This window comes from Agelaius tricolor, unplaced genomic scaffold, assembly GCF_023055355.1.
Source record: "Agelaius tricolor isolate 1412-34295 unplaced genomic scaffold, bAgeTri1.0.p SCAF_17, whole genome shotgun sequence".
Classification (NCBI taxonomy): Eukaryota; Metazoa; Chordata; class Aves; order Passeriformes; family Icteridae; genus Agelaius; species Agelaius tricolor.
The window spans coordinates 18,458,449-18,477,878 of record NW_027269277.1 but is presented as its reverse complement, the minus strand read 5'-3'; the positions used below and the strand labels follow the sequence as shown (position 1 = coordinate 18,477,878).

At 52.6% G+C, this 19,430-nt stretch overlaps 2 protein-coding genes across 11 annotated transcripts in view; both read left to right on the top strand.

Moving 5' to 3' along the window:
- ARHGEF9 (Cdc42 guanine nucleotide exchange factor 9) overlaps positions 1–19,430 on the top strand; it is a 179,611-nt gene that overhangs the window by 43,396 nt on the left and 116,785 nt on the right. The window contains exon 1 of one of the 10 annotated variants that reach the window (XM_071442763.1): positions 1,936–2,087. The exons of 5 other annotated variants lie outside the window; for them this stretch is intronic. In XM_071442763.1, coding sequence (XP_071298864.1) covers positions 2,058–2,087 — 30 coding nt within the window. In that variant the 5' untranslated portion in view covers positions 1,936–2,057. Of the gene's footprint in view, positions 1–1,935; positions 2,098–15,962; positions 16,120–19,430 lie in introns of those variants that run through there. 4 more of the 10 variants (XM_071442768.1, XM_071442767.1, XM_071442765.1 and 1 more) reach the window with 4 other exon arrangements.
- On the top strand, positions 15,307–16,054 carry LOC139597423 (uncharacterized). Its single transcript, XM_071442771.1, has one exon. It carries the CDS (start codon positions 15,756–15,758, stop codon positions 15,933–15,935), a length of 180 nt encoding a protein of 59 aa, XP_071298872.1. The 5' UTR covers positions 15,307–15,755; the 3' UTR covers positions 15,936–16,054.

Sequence of the window (19,430 nt, the reverse complement as noted above, 5' to 3'; positions counted from 1 at the left end):
CTGATCATTGCTCTGTTTTCAGTGCAAGTTTCTGAGGGAAGCAATGTCCACTCAGGATGTCTGTGTCTCTATGTCAGTCAGTTCTGCTGTCCCAGCTCCCCCAGGCCCTGCAGGTTTGGAATCAGTTGGTGAGGCTGTGCTGGCTGTGTCTGACATCCTGAACAGGTGAGGTACATGTGAGATCTGAATTCCAGGGCTGCACAAAGCCGTGGCCATCACCTGCTGCAGGAGATGGGGCCTCCCCAGAGGGGACCCTGACTGATAACACACTCCAGAATGCTTGTTAGAGGTGGAATTTTCCAACCAGAGCCCTCCTGTGGATGTAAATAACTTGCCTGGTGTTTTTGTCACTGGAAACTTAGGCAGAATTCCAAAGTTTGGACAGCTATAAGCATTTGCCTCCTGACTCCTTCTTTTGTCAGCCATCTCTGGGAATAATGATGGCTGTCAGTGCCTGTGCAAAAGGTGATGGGATATGGCTTGATGGAACTGGAGCAGGCTGTGTGGGGCCCCAGCAGTGCAGAGATGCTGGGCAGCATCCTTCAGTCCTGCCTGCACTTCTGGTCTGTCCCATTTCAATAAATAAGTGGAGACACCTAAGCCCTGATCCTGCTGAGTGGCACAGGACCAGCAGAAAGTGGCAGTCACGAGGAGCTGCGTGTTGTTCCCTGACTCAAAATCTCCGGCTGCAGGAAAAATGTTGACTCCTCCAGAGGCCAGGAGCGGGAGATCCAAATGCCCTTCTGCCCTTGAGGCATGGAGAAAAAACCCTTGCAAACACAACCCTAAATCCTCTGCAGCTGTAAGTGAGGAGATTGGAGCTCCTGCACAGATTTTACAGCATATCCTGTGTGTGGATCCAGCCTGTCCAGTGTCCCCAGTGTCCTGCCTGTGTCCAGAGCACGCTGCCAGCCATTCCCCACGTTGTGTCCAGGGTTCCTACCTGCCCTCTCCTGTCCCTGCAGACTCAGCTGCCAAAGAGGGGATTTTGGGAATATTGGTGGGGCATTTTCCTGTCCTCAGGGGTGTGTCAGTCCTTCTGCGGGCTGCCCCTTCCTGTGGGCACCGAGCCCCGGGATGGCGGCGGGGGCTGTGCCACCGGCGCCGTGAGCGGCCTTGGCCAGGTGCTGGCAGCCCCGTGTGCTGTCCCAGCATGGGCAGGACCATGTCGACGTGCGTGTCCCGGCTGGAGGATCCGCCAGGATTCAGCCCCGTTCCCAGTTGGCTCTACACATCCCATATGCTGCCGCCGCCTCTTCTAACCAGCGCCAGACACCGCCAGCTCCTCTCCCTCGACGTGGTGGGTGGCCGGATCGATGAGCAACGCTTAGCGAGTGTGTTTGCTTTCTTAACTGTGCAGCTGTGGCCAGAAAGTGGGGGAAATCCGGGGCAGCAGGCAGGGGATGAACAGGCGGAGAGGGGAGCAGGGCGCCGGTGCTGGGGGAAGATCAGCCCGGGCAGGTGCAGCGCTGGGCTGGGCCGGGAGCTTTGCTGTCAGTGGGAAGGGGACTCATCCTTGTTCATGTGCAGAGCAGAATGAGAACCTGCTGCCCTTTGAACGTCAGCAAAATCCCCAGCCCTTGCTGAGCGTGGAGCATGTGCTGGCTCTGCAGAGCTGGCGTCCTGCAGCGCTGGGGGCGAGGGTGACCGGCCCCGGCAGGAGGGCACGGGGTGCCCGGGGCGCTGGGTGCCTGCGGGGACCCTCCCCAAGTTCGCGTCGCTCCCCTCTCCCTCCCCTCCCTTCCACTCCCCTCCCCTCCTGCAGAGTTTCAAAGCACGGCAAGGAAAAAAAAAAAAAAGAAAAAGGACATCCCCCTCCCCTCAAATCCCTCGGTCCGTGACTGAAATAAATAAGCACAATCCCAGGTAGTGAGGAGGCTGCTAATAACGTGCTCCTGACAGGCACGGGATTGCCGGGCTGAGGGATGGCTGACTGAAAGCTCCAGGCTAGGGTGGGGGTGGGGGGCTTCTTTTTTTTCCTGCCAGCTCTCGCCAGGCAGTAGGGATTTTTTTTTTTCCTTCCCCTCCCTGATAATAAGGACATCATCAGAAGCAAGATGCAGTGGCTAAGGGATGGAACAGGAATGGTGAGTTCAGGTAGCTATGTCTTTCTCTTTTCCTCTTATTGCAGTACTTTGACAGGGAAATGAACCTCCGTCCTATCTCCTGACTCCTCCTTTACTCCCTGTCCTTGAAACCATTGATCACTCTGTAGCCATTTTATAGACTCTGCATTCCCAAACTGCTGAGCAAAAGAAGGAATTGAAAGGAAGGAAGGAGGGTGGGCATGCCTCGGGGCGTGGGAGGGGGTTCCGTAGGACGAGCCGGTGGGTTCGGGGGGGGAGCACAGGGTTTGCCCGGTTCCCCGGCGTGTGGGGCGTGCGGTGGGAGAGCACTGGAGGAGAGGAGTGCCGGCACAGGGCTGGCTGCTGCCCGGGGCAGCCGGGACCTGTCACTGTGCCCCTCCGCCCGATGATGAGTTGCGGTGCGGGGGGAGCCCGGCGTGCCGAGCCTGGGCGCGCCTGCAGCAGCCTGGCAGACACAGACACTCCTCCGGCTCGGCACAGCCGCCAAGGCAGCTCCTGCCGCCCTGCGAGCCGAGCCCAGCCCAGCCGAGCCGGCTCCGAGGGCTGCGTGGCCGGGGGGAAGCGGGGAAGTTCCCCCAGCCCAGTGAGAAACTTCCCCGGGAAGCGATGCGGGTGTTCGGAGATGCTCCTCCCGCCCCAGCCCGCCTTTGCACAGGCATTTCCCGCACGGCTCCGTGCGGAGCTGGGCTTTGCAGGTGCTGCTGGATTTGCCCTTCCCGGCTCTCTCGGTGCTGCTCCCGGCCCGGCCATCCCTGAGGGTTTGTCCGGCTCGGCCATCCCTGAGGGCTGCTCCGGCTCCCCCATCCCTGAGGGTTGCTCCCGGCCCGGCCACCCCTGAGGGCTGGTCCTGCTTGGCCATCCCTGAGGGCTGGTCCGGCTCGGCCATCCCTGGGGCTGCTCCGGCTCGGCCATCCCTGAGGGCTGGTCCGGCTCCCCATCCCTGGGGCTGCTCCGGCTCGGCCATCCCTGGGGCTGCTCCGGCTCGGCCATCCCTGAGGGTTTGTCCGGCTCGGCCATCCCTGAGGGCTGGTCCGGCTTCCCCATCCCTGAGGGCTGGTCCGGCTCGGCCATCCCTGGGGCTGCTCCCGGCTCGGCCATCCCCGCTGGCTGCTCCCGGCTCGGGCACAGGGCTCAGGCCGAGCTGGCGTCACCCGGCTCAGCCCCCGCGTTCCGGCTCCGGGGGCACCGGCAGATGCTGCTGCCTGCGGGGAGCCTTCGGGAGGGATCGCTGCCCGTTCCCTCCATGCCCTCCCCGCTCCTCACACACGCGGCCCGGGGGGTTTGTGCTCCCGCAGGGCTCCGGCGGTGCTGGCAGTGCCCTGTGCGGTGTAGGCAGCAGCCTGCAGCACAACGCGTTTGTTTGGGGTCGTGTTCAAGGCTTGTCTGTCACGCAGCAGCACCTCGGGGGTTTGCTGCCGCCTTCCACCCTCGGAGCATCCGGAGGGCTGGGAGTCCTTCCTCTGTCCTGCTTGTCCCATACTGTGCCCCTCTCTGCCCTGTGTCAGGGATAAAAGTGGTGCCGGGAAGCCGATGGGGCTCTCGCCTCCCTTTCCCCCTTGTCCCAGGTGGCTGCTGAGCCCTGCTGGGGAGGACAAAGTGCTTTTCTAATTGCCCCAGCACAGGACTCGACACCTTCTTGCCCTCTCATCTTCCCAGATCCCTTCTGTGCTGCCGGCTGTGTTATTCTGTTCTCATTAGTCTAATCTTTGCTTTCTCTTCGAGAGAAATTACAGTGCTTACTGTAGGGTGTAATAGAAGATATTTTTGTGGGAAAGTAAAACTCTATTAGTTGATTTTGAAGCGGGAATTTCCCAATATTGCTCCTTCTAACAAGGGAAAAATAAAAGAGAGAGCTGTGGTTTCTGTATTTCATACAGCAGTTCAGCAGCCTCAGCAGTGTTTGGAGATATTCCACATATCTCCAGATACCTGAAAATAAAAAATTATTTCAAAGCAGCAAAGTGAAACTGAACCAAATAAGATAAATCCAGTGGAGATGTTTGCAGTCCCTGGTGGTGAGGAGTCTGTTTCCCTGGGCATGGGTGGCCCGAGGGTTCAGGGGCTCCTGCCCTTGGGGCACAGGGATACTGGGAGCGCCTAAAGCCAATGTCCTGCCAACACTTGGTCCCTACAAATTCTGCTCCTTTAGCAAGACAAGATGCATTGTTCCAGATGTCTTGGCCAAGTGCTAGTGTGGATAGCAGAATTCCCTCCAATACAGATTCTCCTTGCTGTCCCCACTAGTAAGTTATTTGAAATTTTAGTACTTCAGATGTTGATCATTTGGTGGACTGTGCTAAACAAGTGAGTTACTCCACACCAGGGGTAGCTGCATTTCAGTAATTCAGTGGGAATATTATCACCTCAGTCTGCTGGCTGAAATGTTCTGTGGAACTATCAGCCAGCTCTGTTCCTGAGTGAAGGTTGGCTGCTCTGTTCACACAGCCTCCCTTGCAGTGCAGAACCTCAGCCTTTCATCCTGAGCATCACTGGACCCATTTCCATGGGCACTGAGTCTCTGTTATGGTTTTTCAGCTGTCCTTTTTACTCCAGTATTATTTTCTGTGTGCTGCTGAAGACCAGCAATACACATTTATTCTGGCAGCATCCCTGGACTTTGTTCTGCTCAGGCACATTGGTCAGAACCTGGATTTTAGCCTAGTTTCTCCCAAATTCTGCACAGCACTGATTTATTCAAAATGCTGTTTTCTGTTGTTCTCAGCTTGGGTTCAAGACTCAGAGTTACTCATCTTTAAGAAGCATGTCACTAATGCTTTACAAGTGATAGTACCTTTTGTTCTTGTGGCAGGTGTTTTTTTTTTTTCAAATCAGCCCCTAAACCCATGCTATTATTCCATAATATTAAGCTGTTGGAGCTTCTTTTTTCCCTGCTTTGCATGTGCTGCTTCCCATTTTTTATACAATTAATCTTTTGCCAATTATGCTGGCATCCCACGGGGGTGTTTTCCATGCTTCACTGGTACCACGTTGCTAAACTCTCTAGTATCTGTTCCTAATCTAGAAAAATGCAACTAATTGTCATTGGTAGTGATGAGAATCAATCTGCACATCTGAGCAGTGTGTGAGTGCAATGATTATTTGGTCTGGCATTCTTCAGAGGGTATTGATCCAGCATGGTAATCAAATGAGTTGGATTAAATCAGGACAAAATACAGCCTCTTCTGGAACAGTTTTTTATCTGACAAGGGCAGAGTTTTTCCCTGAGTCTTTGACTGTATTGCAAGTAACACAAGTGTGAATCTTCCATGGTATTTCCTCACAAAGGGTCTCCTTTTGGGTTTAATGTTGTGCCTGTGACAGTCCAGGAGAGTGCAGCCATCACCTTCAATAGGTGCAGTCCCAGCTTTTTTCTTTCACAGCCATAAATAGTGATATTTTTACACTCCCTGTTGTTGAAATACTTAAAATCAAGCTGCTGTCAATATTCTCCATTTCTCTTGTAAGCAAAAAGTAAAACTCTTGTAAATCATCACAACCCAAAATATGGTGCAAATGAATTCTGTGAATCAAAGGGCCAAAAGCTGCAAGTGGTGGAGATGCCCCTGAGTGATCAGCAGCATTTTTCCTCATTGATTCTTTTCCACTTGTCAGTCTGAAAATCACAGAGTATTGGGAGCACAAAGTACTCTTTGCACTCCGTAATCCTAAAAATCTCAATGTGAAGCCTGGAAAAGAGAAGTAGAAAAAAGCAGTTTGGGTTTGACTTTCAGTTTTGAAAGTTTGGATAAGCAAAAGCAGCTGGTGGAGAGCAGCCAGGCCAGGGCAGGATGGAAAGAGGAGCTTGTGATATCCAGGCCTTAGGGAAAGATGGGACTGAAGAGGCCCAGAGCAGTTTTCCTGCAGATCAAAGGGAGCAGGGAGTGCTGGCTGCTGCTGGAGCAGTCCCAGGCAAGCTCCTGAGTGCTGTGGGTGTCCTGCAGAGGATGCTGCCTGCTGTCCATGCCCTGTGGCCTCAGCAGGGAGGGCTTTTCCAGCAGAGTGGGACATTTGGAAGTTTGTTCCTGTTCATCCAGGTCTCCTGTCACTGGAGGTTGCTGCTTGGCTTGCCTGAGCTCTGCATGCAGTGGAGAATTCCATGGATGCTGCGGGGCCATGGAGCTCCCAAAGCCCCAGGTCCATCCCACCAAATGCATTTCTTTGTGGGATTTTTCTTACATAGTTCCTGTTCACTTTTCCATTTCTCTCCCACTTTGGGGCTGCTTTAACCTTTCAGTTAGAGCCTCCTGCTGGTGCTGCTCTGCCAAATGTCCAGGTTAAGAAGTAGCTGAGGTTGTGGTAAATAAAAATGTTTGATAAATCTGTGCTCCATGCTGATGATTGTCCTTGTGTTAGACCCAGGAGGGGCTGGGAGGAGGCCTGGCTCCATTTCCATGGAGTTCCCACCTGCTGGATAAGGGACACACCAGTAACTCCTCTGTCTCTTGACATACATCAGGGATGTCTGGAAAACCCTGGGAGGGTGCCATAGGCATAGGAAGCAGGATTTCATGGAGCTCTGAGCAGGCTGTGCTTGCTGGGAAGCCACACACCCCATGTGGTCACCACGTCCATCTGTCCCTCCTGCTCAGGGTTTGTGTTTGAGCACCACAGCCTTTGCAAACCACAACAGTTTTTAACTGAGAACCTGATTTCCTTGTATCTCATCAAAGGGTTTTTCTTTTTTGAACACTTCTTGAAAAATCTCTGAAATGCTTCAAGCTGACATCTTAATGTATTTATGACATTAGCTGCTTCTGCTCTGGAATGGTTGCTCTGAATCTCTTTGAGCCTGGCTGTTATTTTGAACATGACTAATTCCCTGAGTGACTAAGCTCTTAGATAATAGGAAAAATTCATCAAGTTATCTCGGGCTCCAATAGTTTCTATTGTTATGAAAAGACAACTTATGAAAAAAAAAAAGATGCTTATTATGTAATATGTGCAGGGAGAGGAGAGGCGAGTGTTGGTAGGGACTGGCCGAGTGCTGTGTCTGGGAAAGGCAGCAGTGCAGGCTCAGGCTGTGGCATCTCCAGCTTAGTCTGGATGAGCAGTAAAGAATTCCTTGACTGGAGCTCAGGTGACTCCCAGTGAAGGCAAGGAGTCGTGCTCTTGTACAGAAGGGTGTTCAGAGGGGATCCCAGCCCCTTCCTCCCCGTTCTGCCACGCTGCAGAATCCCTTGGGTACGACCCAGGGTAATGCTGAGCACGCAGTGAATTGCCCCACACCTTCTCTGCCAGGCTGTTTCAGGCAGCACCTGAAGCACTCAGCACTCCTGCAGGGCCCTGTTCCAGGCAGAAAACAAACCTCAGCTCCATCCCACTGGATTTTCCCCTTGGTGCTGCCGATCCCCAGCACAGAACTGCCAATGTGCAGCACCAGGTGCCTTCCTGTGCCTGTGTGTGCAGCTGTGTCCCACACAGGGGGCATTGTCCCTGTGATCCCTCCCAGCCAGGGTCCCTCTGGCACAGCCAGGGTCCCCTGGGCTGTCACACATTGTCAGGAGCTGCAGGAGGGCAGCGCTGGCCGTTCCTGGAAGGCAGCAGCCTGTGCTCACTGTCACTGCAAGGAGTCCCGCTGAGCTGGGAGAGGGAATGGAGCCTACTTACTGGCATTCACCTGCATTGCTTGGAGAAAGGGAAAAAAAGTAGAGAAAGGCTCTAAAGTTCTTTTTTAATGCTGATATTGCTGATAAAAATGAGTGCACTATGTTCTATTCATACACCTACTGCCATCCATCTGGAATTCCTACTTCATTAGGTTGGCTTGCAGTGTTTTCTTCATTAAAAGAGTGCCAGATTCAATAGGCTGTTCCCTCTCCTTTTTTTGGGAGGCAGAGAGAGGGGGAGAAAACGATTTATATGAAACACATCCAATTCTCTGGGTTAATTTGTGTGAAGAACATGAGACCCGTGGGTCAGCTTCTTAATGAGATGGTTTTTCCTTTTCTCAGTGTCTTGACAAGGAGAAGCCCAGGGAAGCCAGAGCCAAGTGTCACAGGAGGGGGGTGAGGAGGCTGCAGGGAGCTCTGGCCGATTGCTTTTCCTCCTCATTCCCTTGCAGGTGCTGAAATGCACCCTTTGGTTTTCATGCCAAAGTGTTTCCCTGTGCCTGTGCAGCTGAATTGCTCTGGGTGACACTGACCCTGAATTCAGAATTCAGAATTTAGTTTTCTAGCATGTAATAATTTTTTTTTCACACAGCACTTTGCCCAGACATGTCTGATGTGAAGATTCTGCAATTTAATGTCAGAGTGCCTGGAGGGAGCACTTGTCTTCCCTTAAGGAAGGGACCTGGCTTGCATTTTTCTGCAGTTTGGGCTTTGCTTTCTTTACCTTTTTCCAGGCTCAACAGTGAGCCAAAAAGTTGAGAAATGAAATTAAGGAGTAAAGGTCTCTTGTGTTCCTTTAGGCCAGGGGCTGAGGTTTTTTCAGACAAGGAAAGCTTACATAAGGTTGAGCATCAGAATTAGATGGGTCCTTTTAAACAGAACTTGCTCGGCCCCTGAAGTCTTTCTCTGTGACCAGGGTAATTGGTGTTACCACATCGGATTTCTGCAAGATTTGAGGGGGTTTTATTTTCTTTTTCACCACTGGGAATCTGAAGATGCTTCTGGAGTGCAGGCTGGAGTGTGCAGTAGATGCAAAGAGAGCAGAAAGCACTCGCAACACTATTGCCAGGGGCAGGAGATTTTAGCCTGTCTTAATGCTTTAAATTCAAGTCAACTTAAAAATAGAAGATCTGTTGTTCTCAGTGCAATCCAGAGGAGCACAATGGACTCAGCCCCCCTGACAGGCTCTCTGTGCCATTTCAGCATGGTCTGTGTAGTGTCCCAGGAGCTGTGGCACTGGTTCCATGGGGACATCGCTGCTGTGGCTCAGCTGCTGCCCATCTTGGGGTGGAATTCTTGTGGGTTTTTTTCATGGAATGCTTGGAGCAGTGACCTGGAGATGCTCAGGTCCTTGCCCATGGCCTCTGAGCTTTGTGCAGCTCTTGGCCAGGTGGTCCTGCAGGTGCAGCTGAATTCAACCTCCAGCAGTGCCCTGTGTGCTCTGAACATTGCAGAATTGTGCTTAGGAACTGAATTTCTTCTCTTTCCAGCACTCCCAGCCTTACCACGAGGGCATCTTGCTTCATGTGGTCCTTCCCTACTCTCTCCCACATCCACTTTCTCTCCCACTTTGCTGCTTTGCTGGCTCTCAATTTATGCAGTCCTTTAGGAAGAGGAAATTACTGGAAAAAAGTGCCAAGTTCATGTGGACAGTGAGGAAGCTTTTCCATTTGAGGGATGGAGTGGGCAGGCAAGGAACTGTGGGTGACTGGAAAGTTGATTTTTCACAGCTAAAATCAGGCCCAGGTCTCTACAAGTATTGCTTCATTTTGCAATTTGGGTAAGGAATTTTAGGTGTTTGGGGATTTTTAAAGCTTCCCATGAAGCTCTTCCATAAACATAAAAGATATGGAGATTCCTGAGGAAAAAAATCTGCCTTTGCAGCAGCTCTGCAGCTCACAGGCTGGTGCCTCCCATCTGGCCCAGGATGAAAAGAGGGCTCTGTCAGGCATTCTGTGAAGAGAAAGGAAAAAGAGGCAACTCCCAGCTTAAGGAAATCCTCCTTTTTGGAAACAGCAAATCATAATCTCACTGGCCTTTAATCTCTGAAACCCTGAGCTTAATTCCTGCCTAGATTTAGAAAAAAAAAAATTAATGGTTTTCTTATAATCTCTGCTGGAGTCTGTGAATCACCCCCCTGGTGTCCAGTGTCACAGCAGTGTTTGTGGGCACCTGGTGTGGGACATTGGGGATGGAGGAGCAGGTGCTCCACATCTCTGGGAATGGAGATGCAGGTGCTCCACATCCCTGGGAATGGAGATGCAGGTGCTCCCACATCCCTGGGAATGGAGGAGCAGGTACTCCCACATCCCTGGGTACCATCCCTGGGAATGGAGGAGCAGGTGCTCCCACATCCCTGGGTACCATCCCTGGGAATGGAGGAGCAGGTGCTCCCACATCCCTGGGTACCACGGCTGCCTGTTCCTTCTTGGGGGCAGGATTAATTCAGCTGGGAAGTTTAAACTTCCCTCATGGTGCCCCAAAGCTCTGGGGTGGGGCTTGTGCTCCAGGTGGGAGTACAAAGGAACTGAAGCAGTTTGGGGCTGACAGTCACCAGCAGTGGTTTCCTCTTGGCCATGGATTTCATCCATCCACACCAGTTTTATTCCTGCTCAGAATCATGAGCCACACTGCTTTGTGTGAAATTTCCCCCAGTTCACTGAGACCTAGCTCCTTTGGCCAGAGGGCAGCAGATTTGGGCTCCTCCTGTCCCATCCCAGGGCCCTGCCACACCACTTCCTCCAGTGGCATGGCCAGAATTCTCTGGTTAATTAAGGCTAAGAATTTAGTAGCTCATTTTCTCAGCTAATAGAAGGTGGAGCTGGTGTGTTGGGACAGGACTCTGCTCCTCACAGTCAGTTGGAATTGTTTGTGATGGACTAGAGCCCTGACCAGTCTAAAGGAAACCCAGCAGGGTACAAGCCCCTGCCACAGGAGCATCTAACTCTCCAGACTGCCTCTGAGGAGTCTGTCTGATTTATTTTGAGTGTGTGGTTTTACATTTCTTCATGTCAGGCTTCAGTTAGTTTTAACAGTAGGAAACACAACATAATGAAAACATTATCTTCCTTTGTAATTATGACACAATCTTTAGTCTGAGTTTCCTCTTCCAAGGTTAGGCATCTAAAATAAGTTACTCCACTCTGTCTGTCCCAGAGTGGAGGTTGTTACTCTGCACAGGGATTGACAGCAGGACAGGGAATTGGAGCTGGAGCAGGGATTGACAGCAGGACAGGGAGTTGGAGCTGACAGCGTGCACAGCCCCATGGCCCTGCAGTGTCCTGGCACCTCATGGTGTGGGGACCTGGGGGCTGTCCTTGCTCGGGGAGTGCAGGAGCTGTCAGCATTGCAGCCCCAAGCCCTGGCTGCTGTGTTTGCCGAGCCAGGAGTGGGATGTGCTGATTACTGGAGACATCCATTGGAGGGAGACGTGGTCACAAGGCTGAGCCCGGCGCGTTCCGCACGGGAGGATTTGGCATCTTCCGTTTCCTTGGCTTGCTCCAGAATTCCTGTCTTGGAATTAATGTCAGTGTAGGGCCCCTGTGTTTGTTACTCGGGTGTCCAGAATTGCCTGCCCTGTACCCGTGTCCATCACATGGGTGCGGGTGCGAGCGGGATGGGTGTGATGCGAGCGGAGCCGGCTCCTTCCCCGCTGCTGTCCCTCCCAGAGGTGCTGAAATTCCACTCTCCTTTCTGGTCCAGCACAAGCCCTGGCTGGTCCTGCATCACAAACCGTGCTCCCCAAAGCTCCTGTAACGTGTTCTGTGCGTTGAGGGATGTGTGGTTTATGTAACTGATACAAATCTTCCCCTTCCTCCTTTTGCTCTGTACAGAACCTTAGACCAAACTTCCCAGAAAGAATTCTGTGAAGTTCAACTTCACCGTGGTTTTATATAAACCCCTGCTGTGTAGGTGTGCTTTATCAGGAAGGCTTCTAAGAGAAGGTATCATCCATTTTCGTAGTAAAATTAACATTTAGTGCACGCAGAAGGCATGGGAAGTTATATAAAGCAGCAAGTACTGTTGGGAATACTGCGAATATAATTTAAATAGAAGCTTCTCTGCACTAAATCTGTTTGTGCTGCTGTTACACACACAGAGCCTCCTCTGGAGCCCCAAACCTATCCCTGGGTGAGGGGACACACCCGGGGCTTTCCTGCCTGATCTTTTAGGGGGTGTTGGACCTGGGGAAGGGGATGCTGTGTCTGAGCCTCCCGGCTGTAGCATCCCCCGGCTGCAGCATCCCCCGGGTGCAGCATCCCCTGGCTCCAGCATCCCCCGTCTGCAGCATCCCTCGGGCTCCAGCATCCCCCGGCTGCAGCATCCCCCAGCTCCAGCATCCCCCAGCTCCAGCATCCCCCGGCTCCAGCATCCCCCGGGCTCCAGCATCCCCGGGCTCCAGCATCCCCCAGCTGCAGCATCCCCCGGGCTCCAGCATCCCCCGGGCTCCAGCATCCCCAGGTTCCAGCATCCCCAGGCTCCAGCATCCCCCAGCTGCAGCATCCCCCGGGCTCCAGCATCCCCAGGTTCCAGCATCCCCAGGCTCCAGCATCCCCCAGCTGCAGCATCCCCAGGTTCCAGCATCCCCCGGGCTCCAGCATCCCCCGGGCTCCAGCATCCCCCAGGCCCCAGCATCCCCCAGGTGCAGCATCCCCCGGCTCCAGCATCCCCCGGCTCCAGCATCCCCCGGGCTCCAGCATCCCCGGGCTCCAGCATCCCCCAGCTGCAGCATCCCCCGGGCTCCAGCATCCCCCGGGCTCCAGCATCCCCCAGCTGCAGCATCCCCCAGCTGCAGCATCCCCCGGGCTCCAGCATCCCCCGGCTCCAGCATCCCCCCGGCTCCAGCATCCCCCAGGCTGCAGCATCCCCCGGGCTCCAGCATCTCCCAGCTGCAGCATCCCCCAGGCTCCAGCATCCCCCGGCTGCAGCATCCCCTGGCTGCAGCATCCCCCTGGCTGCAGCATCCCCCAGCTGCAGCATCCCCCGGCTCCAGCATCCCCCGGGTGCAGCATCCCCCGGTTCCAGCATCCCCCGGGTGCAGCATCCCCCGGTTCCAGCATCCCCCAGGTGCAGCATCCCCAGGCTCCAGCATCCCCCAGGCTGCAGCATCCCCAGGCTCCAGCATCCCCAGGTTCCAGCATCCCCAGGCTCCAGCATCCCCTGGTTCCAGCATCCCCAGGCTCCAGCATCCCCCAGCTGCAGCATCCCCTGACTGCAGCATCCCCCGGTTCCAGCATCCCCCGGGCTCCCCAGGGCAGGCAGCACAGCAGTGGGGTCCCCACAGCCTCCCGTGGTGGGGGTTTGGGGCCGGCAGCTCAGGAGGGGCTGGCTCTGTGGCTCTGTGTGTAATCCGTGCCCTCCCCCGCGCTCTGAGTGGCTCAGCTCTCGCAGAATGCCAGCCCAGCGCTGCCAGGCTCGGTGCTGGCACTGAAACGCTCCCGTCGGGCTCCGGAAGTGCTCAGTGAGCATGTGTGAGGTGTGCACCTTTGTTCTGGAGGGTTCCCAGCCTCTGCTGCTCCCCCTGCCCTGCTTTGGCTCCCCTGGCTCCCTGCAAAACCTCAGGGCTTCTGCCTTGAAACCACCTGGCACTTCCAGGGGGCAGAGCCAGGGATGGGCTGTGCCTGCTGACGGTCCCCAGGTCCTGGGGGGGTGTGGACCAGCAGAACATCCCCTCCGGGCTGCTTCTAACATTTCCTCTGGGCTCCACACCCAGGCTCCCTCTGTGCTCACTGCAGTTTAGAGGAAAAGATAAAGTGGCCATAAAATCCCTATGAATTCAGGCTGGTTGTATGTTTTGGGGAAGTCGTTGCTGCTTCTGAGATTGAAACTGGAATTTCCTGGCTGTTTTTGTAAGTTCAGGTTTATGGTTTGGAAAATTGCCTGTGTTGTTTTGGGAAAGGATGGTAGCAATAATAATAAATATTCCACATCTATTACGTGTTGGAACAAAACGATCTCCGAGGTCCCTTCCAACCCAAATAATTCTATGTTTGCTATTCTGATTAGTCTAAAATTACATCAGACAGACTGGCTATCCTAAAAATGGATCCTTGATAGAAAATGCAGGTTTGGAAGCTGGGGATGAGGCAGATCCATCACTTGAATCCAGCCTGGCCTGTGTGCTAACAGGGCAGCCTGGGGCAGCTTTAAAGCAGCTTCCTGTGATTTTACAGGTGAAAAAGGGCTTTTCACTGCCCTCCTGAGTGAGAAACTCCCTGCCTGGACAGAGCAGGGGCCTCAGATGCTGGAGAGAGCCTCTGGCTGGCACTTACCACCCAAAATAAACCATGTAAGGAACCCAAACTGTTCTTGTTTCTAATGCTGCTCAACAGAGCCCAGCCTCTGCATCTGCAAACACATCACAGCCTGCACATGCTCCAGAGCTGGTCAGAAATGAGCAGGATGGTGCTGGCTGAGTGCTGGTCTGGCAAAATCCAGTGGGTCTGAGTGGAGGCCATCAAGGGAGGCCCTGTGAATACCCAGTCCTGACATGGTCTCTCCTTTGATGGGGTTTGGGGTGGATACAGGACCCTTCTGGTTTTGAGGGAGCTCTCTGGCAAAGAAAGAAAATGAAAGCAAGCCTTGCATTGAACAGCTGGGTTTGGTGTTGGTGTGATGGTGAGCTGGGGCAGGAGCATCACCTTCCCCAGGGAGGACAGTGCAGGACAGGCTGCCCTTGGTGGTGGGGCTGGGGTTAAAGCATGAAGCTGGCCAGGTTTAGACATGAAAGAGCTGCCCAGCTCTCCTGGTTTGCTGCAGGAGAACAGACCAGGTGCTGTGTGGTGCCTGCTGGCCTCGTGTCTGTGTGGGAGCGTTCGGAGGCGCAGCTTTCCTGGAAGGTGCCGTGCTCAGCCCCCGGATGCACATTTTAGTGCATTATGCATATGCATTGGCAGCATTTCTATATTTGTCTTTGTCTGGAAAATCATTTGCTTTTTCCAGCTGAGTGTATCTGGTCTGTGTGCGTTGTGATGCCTCTCTGAGGTATCTGCTGGTTCTGGGAGCTGAGATTGGGGTTTGGGATGTAGCACCTGGCACCTGGACCATAAACCCTGAGTGTGAGTGTGTGATTTTAATGTAGGAATGAGCATTTCTGGCTGCTGCAGAAGGAATAAAGGTCCTCCATCTGTCCTACCCCCCTTTTATAGCTCTCTGTCTGTAGAATTCAGTTTAACTCTTAGCTGGAGACAGCCGGTGCAGCGCTGAGGGGAGATGTTACAGGATTCCTGATGGGAGAACGATTGAACAGAGCTAAACCGTGATTCCCCCTGCCCAGCTCCCACATTTCAGGCTCACAGCGAATTCCCAGGTTACCATGAGTTGCCTTTTTGTTATTTTGGCCGCTTTGCTCCTGCTCCCCTCCCCGCTCCGAGCGGGCTCGGGGCTGTGTTTTCCAGGGCGCTTCCAGGGCAGCCGCATCCCGGGGCGGTGCGGAGCGGGATGTGCGCGGCTCGGAGCGCTGGGAGCCGCCTCGGAGCCGCCTCGGAGCTGCCTTGGAGCCGCCTTGGAGCCGCCTGGGAGCCGCCGGGCCGGAGCATCCGCGGCACGCCGGGAGCGCGGGGCAGAGCCGCGGCTGCGTGGCGCTCGCTGTCACGGCGGGCGGAAGCCTCGCGTATTTATGGAGCCAGCGCTTCCTTCTGCGTTTGAGTGACAGCCAGGATGCCGTCGCTGCCTGGTCACTGGAGCTGATTAGTATGCGCCAGGGTCCGCCTCGCTCCGAGGGATGCAGCCGCAGCAGCTTGCAGAGCTGTCACACTCACACGGGCTCCGTATCTGCACTGGCTTGACGAATTAAAAAGCGAGCCAGCCAGCGAGAGAGAGACCCGGAGAGAGAGGGGGGACGAGACAGAGAGAGAAGCTTGCAGACAGCGCTCGCTCTTTTCCTAAAGGAAGGATTTTGCATCCCGAGTGCTCACTGGTTGTGATGATGCTTCACTTAGCGGGCTCAGAATGAGCTAGAGACAGCAGATAGGGGAGAAACTAAAGGCAGAGCACAAAGCATTACGAACCAACCCAAAACCAGGAACAGTTTTCTCCTCTATTCTAGCATGGTGGATGTATGGACAGTCTTACAGAGCAGAGGTTGACTTCTCCAAATCTGCCAGCCCCACACCTCGAACACTACAGTGTTCTGCATTGCACCATGACCTTGGATGTTCAAACGGTGGTCGTTTTTGCAGTGATTGTGGTGCTATTGCTTGTGAATGTCATACTCATGTTCTTCCTGGGCACTCGTTAAATGGATTTTTTCTCCTGAGCTGTTGGGGGCTACTACTACCACTAGCAATTCAACAAGAGAGCACGAGCGGGAGAGAGAGAGAGAGAAAGGCGAGAGAGAGAGAGAAAGAGAGAGAGAGATTTCTTACTGAGGGGGGAAACGCGTTGAGCTTCAACATGGCCTCGCTGTGATATGTATGACGTTGGTATTATTATCTCTCCCTAAATCTTTTGTCATGTCTTGTCTTTTAAGTATGCCTGTAAGTGTAGCTGCTTTTGCCGGGTTTCTAAATGTGATAAATAATAATAATAATAGCGATCCAGTGCTCCGTGGTTCTGTGCTAGCGAGACAGAGCTGTGCTTCTTTAGGCAGCAGCAGAGTGGAAATGATCTGTCTGTGGTGAGCACCGGCTGTGTTGTTTTGCTTTCCTTTGAAATAGAGGCTCAAGTTAATAATAAGTCATTTTGTGTGCGATTTCTAGCAAGCAGTTAATGTGCAATGTCTGTGAGAGTAACCATGTAGGTGCCAGGTGAGAGGTGCTGCTGTGTGCAACGGAATCGAGCTGTGGGCATTTTTTAGGGGGGAGGGTGGTGTTTGAGAAATCCTATTAAAGGATTAAATCTTTGCTAAAATAACATTCAGCCACAAAAAAAAAAAAAAAAAAGAGAAAAATTCTACTTACTGTATTTATCTGTGTTGCTTTGATGATCTGATTTGATTTCTGAAGATTCAGCCCCAAAGCCTCCAAATTCTATGTCCACACTGATGTAACCCAGCTCCTTTCTTTAGAGATGTGAGAGGCACCAAAACATAACCTGCTGGGTTTTTATTCTGGTTGTACGTGGTTTCTGTCTCTGCAAACTGGGAAGGAAAGATCAAAGGGAGAAAGGGAAATACAAGCTTTGTTTTTCTTTGCTAAAGCAACAGATACGGAGGGGTTGGGTTTTGCTTTGATTTTCTAGAGATCTGATTTTGGCTTGCTTTTCTTTTTTTCATGTGTGTGTGTATTTATAAAATTTTGGGGAATGTATCGAAGAAAAATCTTTGCCCACCTCAAGGATAAGGAGCTTTTGAGATGGGTTGATTCGTGTGACTTTATTTACATTGATTTTCTGGAAAATGAAGTGCTAAGTTGTGTCTTATGGGCTTGCTGGAAAGGTGTCCAGCAGTTAGAGGTGCTTCTAGCCCGAAATTGCAATGTTTACAGCCTGGGAGCAGGGCTGGCTGGGGGCTCCAGTGGCAGCATGAGAAGTTTGGAGAGAATACGAAGGGAATGTCTGGAAAGAGTAATGCCTTTTCCTCTGGAAAATATATCTCTGTTCTGTGCTTCTGTTAGAGGTCTTCAGGATTTTTAAATTATATTATTTCACCCTCCAGAAAAATCAGAATTGCATGAAACAAACAAAAATATCAGTTTGAAAATGATGGTCACTTTGCTGATGGTCACTGGAATATTATTACCTTGATAATTTAATTACCTTGATAATTTAATTAGTTCATGCTTATTCCAGCTGTCTATTATTTATTTGATGCCCTCTGAAAAGAAAATAATCATGTAACTGATAGATAAAGACAAAGCTGGAGGTTACAGATGGAGACATGGAGTTATTTCCCAGTGGGGGTTTGTGTGCTGGGAGTTAAATGCTGAGCAGGGCTCGGGAGCCGATGGCTTTTCCATGGTGGCATGATTGGAAACGGAGTTAAATCCTGCAAATTTGCCACTTTCAAAGTGCCTTTAGCTCTAAATAAAAGAGAAAAATATTTTCCCTGAGTCCCAGGGTGGGAACAATTGTCCCCAAAAGTGTTGTGGGGCAGGAGCCTGTTTTAGTGGGGAGGAAAGGCAGGAGCCAGAGATTCAAGCCCGGGAAGATGCTCGGGTGCCTGCTGGCTCCGTTCACCCTCTTCACTTGTAGCTATCTGCAGGAGGTACCTGCTTCACTTCACGGGAGACTGAGTCAATCTTCTTCCCGAAAAAAAAACGAGTGAATAAAATTGATGCTGACCATGGTTTGGGTTGTTAAACAGCTCAAATTTGCTCTATTTGCCTGTTGGCCATTCTGTGTCATTAGTTTTATAGGTTGCAGAATCTCCTGGAAAGGTAATAAATGAGCTGAGATCACCATGGAGAGGGAATTGATCAAACAGCAGCCAAAATCATCCTTTCAGGGGAACAGCCTTGAGCGACAAAGGGATTTGGAGGAGAAAGGCTGGAAAAATGAGCAAAAACCCAACCCCAAAACTGACCAGCGAGTTACCATGGGCCGTGGCTGTGCCTGAATGTTTATTTTCTCAGGGCTCTCTGGCACTAAGGTTTACCTTTCAATACGATTTCTACGAGGAATGCCCGGTGCCTGCCGCGGTTTCCTGGGCGCATTCCTTGATCCAGAGCTTGTACTCCTGGGGAGATATTTGGGAATTATTCGTGTTGGGTGCTGGATGTTCCTGCCATGCCCCATGGCTCCTTCTGCAGTGCCCCTGTGGTTCCATCCCTGGGGGGCTGTGCTGGGGCTGTGCTGGGGCTGCATGGGGAGGATGAGGGGTTGTGCACGCTCAGCTGCTGGGAGGGAGCGCCGGGAGCCGAGTTCTTCCCGTCGCGGAACGTGTTTGCTTGGGAGAATTCCTGTGATTTTATTACAACTTTTTGCCTTTTATTCCTCCTGAAGGCTGGTAGAGTTAAAGAAGGAAAGTTAATGCAGAGCAATAGGAAAGTTGGCAGCAGCAAACTTTGTTATTGTAGCAGCACTGTTCTCGTTATCTCGGGCTTCCTGATGGAATTTTGGGGGAAAAGAGAGGAAGCAAGAGGTGAAAGAGTAAGCGAGGGCTGGGCTTGCTGCTTATTTAGCTTGGTCTCTGTCTCCCAGCCCAGGCCTCAGTGTTCACCTCTTCAGCGCTGCCCCAGCCCCAGTTTTGTGTTTTGGCAGCTGCAGTTTGGCATTTCCAGGCGTGCAGGAGCCCCTCTGTTCTGCCCAGCTGGGCACAGCGGCTCAGCCCGTGGTGAGCGCTGGGAGCTTTCTGGGGTGCCAGCACTGCCAGTCCCCACTAGATCCCTGTGCCCCCAAAGGACTGTGCCTGCAGTGTTCTGGGTGGCATTTGCCTGCTGTGAAATTCCCTGGGATTGGAGCTGAACGTGTCCTGGGACCATTGGGGTCACTCTCAGGTCCCTGGGGGTGCTTCGGCTCCGTGACTCCCCCAGGTTTCTTCACCTTTGTGGGGATGCTCAGACCCAGGGATGAGGCAGAGGGATCATTCCTTTAAAGGAATCAAAGTGCTGACCCTCTGAAAAATATGGCCCCAAAGGAAAAAAATACAAATTTGTCTGCAGAAAGCGTATTTGTGATGCGTATAATCTCTTTCAGTGCTTCTGCTGTGTTTGCTGAGGCTGGGTGATGGGAGACCTGCCTTGCTGTTGTCTGCTTAAGCAGGATTCAATGTTATTTGCCACAGGATTCATGAAAATGCCTCTGCCTGTATCATAGCAACCCCGTTTCCCACAGTCCATAAAAAGTCCATTTCTCC

Bases quoted from the DNA above. Each gene is read 5' to 3' on its own strand.
- LOC139597423 (XM_071442771.1), top strand. From the start codon at position 15,756: ATGGACAGTCTTACAGAGCAGAGGTTGACTTCTCCAAATCTGCCAGCC.